The 9,587-nt window shown below is 41.9% G+C and overlaps 1 protein-coding gene across 1 annotated transcript; it reads right to left on the reverse strand.

Moving 5' to 3' along the window:
• Positions 1-7,834: 7,834 nt before the first annotated feature.
• Positions 7,835-9,192, reverse strand: LOC147610247 (uncharacterized). The gene is made up of 3 exons (XM_086786241.1): positions 8,412-9,192; positions 8,158-8,326; positions 7,835-7,840 (listed from the first exon to the last, which is right to left on the reverse strand). Exons 1-3 carry the CDS (start codon positions 9,041-9,043, stop codon positions 7,835-7,837), a joined length of 807 nt encoding a protein of 268 aa, XP_086642367.1. The 5' UTR covers positions 9,044-9,192.
• Positions 9,193-9,587: the final 395 nt, after the last annotated feature.

Consider the following 9,587-nt stretch of genomic DNA (forward strand, 5'->3'; position numbering starts at 1 on the left):
TAAATCTTGTGGTCAAAGGTGGAATCTTGCCTTTTTCAGATCTGCCAGCAAAGAAAATCTTCAATATCTTTTTTTAAAATATTTTTTTAAAGGAAAAGTTTCAAAAAGTTACCCCCCTCACTTCCCTCTTCCCTCCAAAAGTAGGGGCATGTTTCTCTCTCCTCCCTTTTAGACTAACCCACTTTCCCCATCTACCACTCACTACACCCTCACTTGCAGCCCTATCTTCATCCCCAACTTGAGGAAAGCTCTTTGCTACCACCTACTCAGAGAAAGCTCTCTTATCAGCCTCTTTCTCTCTCTAGAGGAAGCTCTGTTATCAGACTCTATCTCTAGGTCTCTCTCTCTCTGTGTGCAAGCAGGCACCTAATGCAATCTCTCATTAGCTTTCTTTTGAGGAAAGCTCTTTGCTACCAGCTACTCAGAGGAAGCTTTGTTATCAGCCCTTCTCTCTCTCTCTAGAGGAAGCTCTGTTATCAGACTCTCTCTCTCTCTCTCTCTCTCTCTCTCTCTCTGCATGCAGGCACCTAATGCAATCTCTCATTTGCTTTCTTTTGAAGGTTTAGCTTTCTGTGTGTGTGTGCATGTGTGTGTGTGTGTGTGTATTGTGTGTGTGTGTATGGATTTGCAGCAAACTTCTTTGAAGCTTTAGCTAGCTCTCTCTCTCTCTGTCTCTGAGCAGGTATTTGCTTTTTTGCCATATTCTTAACATTCACTTTCTTTTCATTTGGGCCATCTATGGCTCTTCAGTGTGTACACAGGCCATCATCCACTATCGAGTCCATGGCTATTTCCACAGTACAGGATGATGAAGGTTATTGGATTCCTACCGTTTTTAAGCGGTTCATGTGGATAACAATGCAGCCCAGTTTGAGGGGTGCACACAAGGTTCCTCGAAGGCACATGGCTTCCACAAGCCATCACTAGAAAGGAAGGATCTTAGAATTCAAAGTTTGCAACAAGGATGGAAAGCGGCTTGCAAAGGTGCAACATGTTTACACCTCAAGCCAAATACATCTTGAAGATGAGAACTCACCACGGTTCCCAACTAACTGTAAGTTTCAGTCCTTGTTTAATGTTTCTTTGCTTTGGAGAAATGCTTGCATGAAGACTATGTGAATATCAAGAACTCCAATGTATTCTATTGTATGCAGATGTTTTTCCTTCAACATGTGTGGAATGGCAGCCTCTAGAATGTTTTACAGGGACCTTCGAAGCATGTCATGTTGATCTAGGTAGGCTTATGTATGCTGGGGAAACAAGTTCCGAACTTGCAAATAGAGGAGTATTTTTCATTGCTGCAACATATGTTGTGCCACAGAGGGGAAGGTTTGGAGCACTTGAGCCAATTTCTCCTCCTGCACTAAATAGCCCGGAATGGCCCATTCCAGACCCCACTACAATGGAGAGCTTTCAGCGCAGGATTTTCCATGACATTCAGTCGAGCCTAAAGGCTGCATATGGATCCCACAGGATAAGTGTATCTCTTTTCATGCCTTTACATGTGTTTATTGCTATTTTCAAAGCAGGCAAGTTCCATCGCACCCCAACAATGTGGATAAGCAAAGATGGGGCCTTTGAAGCTCTAGATACATTTCTAAAAGGCGACTGGACCACCAAGGTGGCAGAACATAAGGGCGATGTAATAAAGTGCTCAGCGGTAATGTCAATGGTAAGATGCAGGTATCAGATAGGCAAGCAAAATCTAACTATGGTGTACCCTATTAGAAGGTGGAAATGCTCGCATGGTGAATGGGAGGCTTTGGACTCTGATCTCTATGCTAGGGAGGAGGTAGAACTTCATATTGAAGTTCACCCAGGAGAGGAGCATACAGTGGTAGTTAATGATGATTGGAATTTTGCTCAGTTGAGAGATCGTATTGTCATGTCCTTTAATGTAAGGAACCAATTCAAGTTTGTTGTTTCTAATCGACCCATGCGTCAAGGGTCAGAGAAACATACACTCTGTGTGTCATTGGAGCCCCCTAGGGTCCTTAGCTTGAAAGACTGTTAAGTTGCAGACTTAGGTAACATTTTGAGTGATTTTGGGCGATAATTTGTAGCGGTGTACTTCTGAATACAAAATTATTGATTGCACCATAGTCCCAATGTCCTCTGTATTTCACTGCAACTTGGATTTTAATTTTGTTAAATTTAAAATTTTTAAGTATGTTCTATAAATTTATTAAACTTTATAGTGGAATGCTTTATAAGAATAGGTTTTGCTCTATAAAGCTCATTTCATTCTTAAGATCTTGCAGTTTCTATTTCCCTTCAATATCCCGCCATGGCTTCAAGCTCTAACTCGCTACGCGCAAAACTTGAGAAAATTGGGCTCTCAGCAGGTGCAGGTGAGAACATCGCCATTTTTGAGGGGGTGATCGATATGCAAAAAACTATAGACCTTCATGCAGAGGCTTTTCAAGAGCAGGTCCAGTACATGAATGATGTAGTGGCACAATATGTCGTGCAATTGCCTGAATCCACCACTAAATGGGTTCCAGTGGACTTAATCAGGCATCTGTACCATGGTGACAAGTCGTTCCGATTCAGGCTCAACCGATTTTTGAAAGGGCTTACATCTAGCAATTATAGGGTCGAAGATGATGACACCGTTTATGAATTGCAGGTTGGTAATGTAGGCACCACCTTCCTTTCATGGGATATGACGTTAGCACTGTTTTTGCAAGAAGCCAGGGATACAGAAAAAAAGAAGGGAAAGGCAGTGAAAAAGGAAGTAGCTCTTGTGAAGGAATCCAAAGGCGAGGTGGAAGAGGTTTTCTCAGAAGAAGCTGAAGCGTCCATGGCCTTGGTGCTTCTCCAACAAGGGTCAACTGAGGATGAAGAGCCTCATCGTGACCTCGAAGGGGATGAAATTGTGGAAGAGATCCCTGAGTTGGATGTAACCACTTTGAATCCCATCATCATGGATAACAAGGAATTTCTTTTCCTTGATGACATTTGTAAATCCTTGGGGTTAAGGGAGGATGAGGCCTTAAGCATATTAGCAATTGGGTCTGGTTTCTGCAAAGAAGACACACTTGAGCAACAGCCTGCAGGTGTACAGATTGATTTTGATGACCATGATCTTACCAAAGCGCTAGCATTCCAAGGTTATGATACAGAACGTACAATTGAGGCAACTGTTTCCAATGCTCTCGTTGCTATAGAAAATGTAGCAGCAGAGTATGAAAGTGTCCCTCAAGAAGCATTTCAACCACATAAGCGCTTGCATGTAGATACATCAGTTGAGCAGCGTGGAAGCAGTATAGACATATGCAACCCACGCATTAGCCAATGTGATGATGACATTGAGGTGGGTTTAAATCAAAGTTGTGCCTTCATATTTATAAGTGAGTTATTACTAACACCTGATTTTTTTCTCTTGTAGAAAGCTTATATTTTTGACAAGTTTGCTGCACGTGGAGGTGGAGTTCGTGTGCAATCCGATGGACAAGACACCTCCCTGATTCATTACCTTCCTAGCCTCTCTCCATCATTTATTCGAGTAATCCATTTAGAGTACTCTGAGGAGGCACAAGCAGAGCTCATCAAGTGTAAAGCTCTAAGTGGGGTTCTCACCGAAGATGGGCTAGCAAATAATGCAAACAAATGTATACTTATTAGCAGGGAGGCAGCCATGTACACATTTGCAGGCAACTACACCGGCCACGTGCTAAGCCACTGTGCCACTTCAATCTCCAAAGGTGTAACCAATCCTATTATTATAGCTAATAGCCTAGGTGAGAAAACCACACAGAGTGACGAAGCTAAAGAAGCTCTCAGAAATCTTCTCAGGAACTTGTAATTTTCTTTCTACGAAATCAATACAAAATGTATACTTTTTTAATTGTAATGTTTCTAAGAAGTCTGAACCATTTCTCTTGTTTATTTGATGTGTCAGCACTGTGCCCTCTAAACTTTTGGCAGGCATGTGAATGTGTAAGAAATTTCATTGATAATGATCAAATATTTGTTCTTTGAATGTCACTTAACATCCAGCCGAAATCTGGCAGTACAAAATCTGAACAATTTTTAAAAAATCAAAATTTTTTATGTTTTTTGATATTTGTAAGCATATTTTTCATCAAAAAAGTGCACATACTCTTGGATAGAGTCAAAAAATTAAAAAAAAATGGCTGTGCGCTACGGCGCGAATTTCAGCCTTTCAAAATGCAGGGCAGGCTTAAATTCGCGCCGTAGCGCACAGCCCATTTTTTGATCATTTTTTCACAAAAAAATGCATTGTGTGCACTTTATTTTGATGATTACTCTGCCTAGAACCATAAAAAAAAAGAAAACTGTTGCTTTTATAAAAAATGTTCTATCTAATGCCAGACTTCACCAGGTGATTTTGAGCACCAAATAACTTTTTTTTTGTCCCTGAGCTTTTCTAAGGCCTTATTGAGCTTTAAGCCTTTTTTTCGGACCGAAAATAAATTCAATATAATTTTGTTTCTGCACTATGTAAGGATCCTCTGTTCAGTGCCAACAACAATGCCACGTAAAACAAGATAATGTTTCACAATCACCTTATCAGTAATATAAATTTTGTTCCTGTTTAACTAAGGCTCTTAATACATGATCAACAGTTTCTCTCATTCAAACAACAGTACAAGAAATGAAATGTCTGCTTTTATAACAGTTGAAACAAATGAATACGTTGGTTAACGAGTCATTAACAATATCTTGTAGATTCAAAAAAATGTATTACAATGTCGAGATTACAAAAGGCACAAAGGCCGCCGCCTAAAAGATTAATCCTATCCTATAAAGCCTTCCTTATGGAGCGCTTTATCCTGATGTAAACGTAGTGCAAGTGCCATGTCAACAGGCTTTAGGGTCACCCTTTTGGCGTGAGCATGGCACAGCACCGAATCTTGAAACAGAGAGACCAAAATTGTTTCTGACGCCTCTTGGAGGGCCTCCAGTGCCGTACTCTGTACCCGAGTGACCCTGTCACTGTACTTGTCGATGACTTCTTTTACAACTCTTGCAAAGGGGGCCTTCGCCATGATGGGGTCTGTGCTCTTTTGGTACTTTCTGATTTCTCGCAGAGCCACGGTCCCTGGTTTCCATCTTCTCTTCTTGTTGGCTACGGGGGGTGGTGGTGGATGCGACCTCTCTTCCCATGGTTGTCTATCATTTCTAAATTTTTTTCGTCTTTCTTGCTCGGCTGGATCTAGATTTAGTCTTCTCTTACTTGCTTCTGCCTTCTTCTTTTCTTGTTCTTGTTTTAATCTGCGTGCTTCTTGAATTCTTTGTTCCCGTCTTTCCCTCTCCCTTTGCACCTCCTGCTCCAGTCTTTCCCTCTCCCTTTGCTCCTCCTGCTCCAGTCTTTCCCTCTCCCTTTGCTCCTCTACTTGTCGTCGATCCTCATCTTCCATCTCCACCTCTTGCTGCCTGTTTGCACGTTCCTTCTTTCTCTTGACACGAATCTTTATTCTTTGTTTTTTAGGTGGAGACGGGGGCTGACGCCTCTCAAGTTCCTCATGTAGTGTTTGTGCTAAGAGCCTATCCTGCTCTTCACGATGGCTTATTTCCTCTGCTTCATAGAAGTCAGCAGCCTGTTGAAACTGCTCTTGCTCAATACACAGAAGTGCTTCCTGGTCTTCCTCAAATGCGACCCTTAGCTCCTCTTGTAGCTGCTGAGGGAATAGGGCTTGCTGTTGCTCTCTTCTTCTATGCTCCTCCTCATCAATCTGGCGTTGTTGCTCTTCCAGCACACGCTCCTGCTGCTCAGCCTCTGAGAGAGGTCGGGGGAATGGTGTACGCGTGGCTCTAAATGAGCCGGTGTCTCCAGGCTGCTTGGAGACATCCTCAATATTGTCCAGTCCTGAGAACACATCCGGCTGTACATCTTCCTGTCTGGTCTCTACCTCTCTGTCCATGCTTGTATGCTTCTTTTTGATACGTTTTTGCACTTGTTGAAATGCCTGTGCCGCGGCTACTGCGTGTATTAAGTTGTGTGCACGAGACGGTACGTTTGGGTTCTCAGTTTTGCGCGCAGTGTGCTTAGTTCTAGCCATCCATTGACTTACACGACTGAATGAACGTGAAAATGTAATTTTAAAACTCACTTTCACAGGTTTATATAGTTTTTGAAAAATAACTTATTAATAAAAAAAATCTCGACATTAATAAAAAAATCTCTAACTTAAAAAAGGTTACAATTTTCTAATATGGAACCCATTTTCGACCCATACGCCTCCGCGCAGCGAACCACTCACGCATCCCATGCACGGCACTTGATGCTCGCCATGCAATTGCTCGTTGCAGATTGACATTTTTTACAACCCTTCGTAGTAATGACACCTGCCCTCTTGGTTTCTGTCGGCGTCGACCTCCCAAACTGCGATAAAACCAATTAAACATCTCATGCAAGGCATTACTTTTTTCCTTACCACCTCCACCATGTCGCGTGTTCTTAAAGTATGCTGCCTTAGCTTGATAATGAGAGCGCTCCATTCCTTGGGTGCTCCAAATTGCCATTGGACCATATTCGTCGAGAAAAAACTGTGCGTGGGCAAATATAATGTGCTGCAACAAAGATCATATCAGAATTTTACTATTTGGCGATTAATATCAGTAAATAGATAGAAAGGTAAATACCATATAGTGGGTGATATGTGTTTCTCCCCATGCATCAACCATTTGCTGAGTAAATGTATGTATTGCAGTCTTCAAGTTTGCAATCTCCTCGGCAACAAGTGGAGCCTTTTCTAGCAATTGAATCATTTTGTCAAGTGACTCCCACAGCCTTGCCCGCTTGAGACCAAGCTCTGCATTATTCCCACGATAAGTGGTGCATTCACAAATGGCCTTCCATAATTCATATTTTGTGTGACTATTGTACCCCTCGTAATTTGAGAGAAGGTGTCTTGCTTTGGACCCACCCATGCATATTTTGTTTGGATTATCCTGACCCGGTCCTGACTTTTTAGTATCCTTAGTCAGCTTTACAGCACCACCATGAAGCCACACACTTGAAAGGACATCTTCCAGCTTACTGATGCATTCGTTGCGAAGATGTTCAGGCTCCATATTCCATGCATAATTGATATGTAACTTCAGTAAGTTGTCCATTATGCGTAACCTAGCATGAAGCGTGCAAATATGAACACGGGAAAGTGGAATCTCTAATATAGGGCTCCATGAGATATCTTCTTGATCACGATTAGGCGGACAATTGGTATTACAATTCATGATGCCATTAACCCATTGCATAGGTTTCTTTGGATCTTTGTTTTGCGTTGCACTCATTGAAGTTGGTTGTACATTTTTCTTGCCCTTTGCATGAGATTTGGTAGTCTTGGTGGCTGCAACCTTGCCTGAAGCTTTGCCGCGATCAATATACTCTGATTTTGAATGGCAGCAATAAATATATGGAAAAAAAGTATTTGCTCCTAGCTTGCATCCCAGCATACACTTCAATGTCTTTAAATCACCTGCCATGTGCCACTCAACTGTAAATGTTCCTGCATCTTCCACATGCAAAGTTTCTCCTTTTGATTGCAATGATATGACATTTGGGATGCCTGTTCGGGTAAGGTACCATCGCAATGTATCATTTGTCTCCTGTGGAAGCTCAAATGCTGCCAACCACCATATATTCTTTTCTGATTGCACTCCATAGTAATCTTTTCCCTGAGATTGACTTCCCTTGTTGGAATTTGAGGCTTGTGCACTACAGTCAAGAAGATTATCATCCAGTTCCAGATTTCCTTTCATAGCCCTGTTCATAAGTGTTAGGCTGACTCTTTCTAATTTTCGTCCTTTTACAATTTGACACTCATCAAGCTTTAACACAAACACAGCCTGACCTTGGCACTCCTCAATGCTTAGACCATAATAAGAAATCATAGCTCTTTGAAGGGTCCTTAAATCAATAAAGACATTGTTGTACTTGTTGTATTCAAATACCTTTGTAGTACATACAGGCAGAGCATCCTCCACATGACGGTAGCCACCTAACATGGTCGCAATTTCTGAGTTTGCACTTTTTCTTGCCATGGTTACACTGTATGGAGTTGGTAGCATGGGTCGAAGAAAACCTTTAGCACGATGACCTAGTGTAAACACCCTGTAGATGGCTTCATATCCCTTCCTACTGACACCAGCACTATCACATGCATCCATAATCTGTATGGGGCTTACCATATTTTGCAGCTCTCCAGAAATTCTGTTTCGGATTTGCTTAGATATTTTGCATGTGGGATCTTCTAGCAGCTTATATATGTCTGATAACTTAACAACATGTTTCAATATGCCTGCTCTACATTCCTCAGCACCACCTTCATATCCCATCATATCCCCAGCAATATCTCTACATGGAACATAAATACAAAATAACATCAATATGTTTCACAAAACAGAAAGGCCTGCAAAACAATGGCAAGAATAGAAGTTACCTTGTTGCTCGTACACGACGTTTTCTTGCTCCACTTAGGATTGCCAAGGTTTCTAGGGAATGACGCTTTCTTTTCCGTTGTCGAAAGCCTACTGGAAGCTTCTTCAGGCTTGCAAGATGTCGTTGCTTGTTTCGTGCATCCTGTTTGGCTGCATTCACCTTGTCCCGTTCATTATCAAAGGCCTGCTTAAGCAAAAAGTTGTTCTGCTGGAGCTCCTGATTCTGAGTTTTCAAGTTGTTCACCACTTCTTCAAGCCTATCAATGTCCTTCTTGTGTTGCTTCTGCAACTCAAGCCATAAGCCTCGGAAATGCAGTCTTGAATGCGATTCCTGAGCTGCAACAAAAGAAAGCCTCCTACAGTAGCCAAATAGACCATTAGCTCCATCACCTACATAACTAAGAAATGTAGTGATATTAACAAAATGAGGTGGAGCATTGGTGAGCGGGTCAATAGGGTATATGAATCCATTCGTCCAGAGGTCAATACATTTTCGCCCTTGTGATCGAAGAGTACCCAATGGCACATCGGTCACACCACTTGATTTTGTGCTGCGGATTGTAGCATACTCAGCAGCCAAATCTACATGTAACCTGAACTTTGGGGCTCTGTTAGATATATCTTCAAGTGGCATTTTCTTTAGGGTTAGGCAATGCTGAAAAGACCTTCTAGTAGAACACAATGCAAGAGTGAGGATAGGGTATTCTGAGGAGAGTGCAATGAAGTTTTGCTGTAAAAAATATTAGAAGGTCATAGATCTTCTGATTAGGTAATAGGAGAAAGGACAAGGAAGATGGCAAGAGGCATAAAAAATGGTAGATTGAGGTTTTGCAGCATAATGCAGTAGAGAGAGAGAGAGAGAGATGTAGATTGCAGACAGAAGTAGGGGATATGTATGGTAAACAATGCAAGAATGGAAAATGGTAAGCTTTGAAGCTATGGAGGTTGACAGAGGGATTTTCTGCACTTCAATGGGGGAAAGACATGAGAGAGAGAGAGAGAGAGAGAGAGAGAGAGAGAGAGCAGAAAATGATAAAAAGATGAGGCATGGAGGATGAGAGAGTGTGAGATATCTGCATTTGGAAGTTCAGAGGTTATGGAAGCTTACTAATCAGAGATGCAGAGCCATGGCACACCCAAATGTGAGAAAGGGGAAGAGAGAGAGTGGTAGAGAAACG

This window comes from Cibotium barometz, chromosome 49, assembly GCF_041138505.1.
Source record: "Cibotium barometz isolate CiBa-2024 chromosome 49, ASM4113850v1, whole genome shotgun sequence".
Lineage (NCBI taxonomy): Eukaryota > Viridiplantae > Streptophyta > Polypodiopsida > Cyatheales > Cibotiaceae > Cibotium > Cibotium barometz.

Coding starts and splice junctions, on each gene's coding strand:
- LOC147610247 (XM_086786241.1), bottom strand. CDS start 9,043: ATGCCACTTGAAGATATATCTAACAGAGCCCCAAAGTTCAGGTTACAT. Junction 8,327..8,411: donor CGTCGTGTACGAGCAACAAG/GTAACTTCTATT, acceptor TGTTCCATGTAG/AGATATTGCTGGGGATATGA.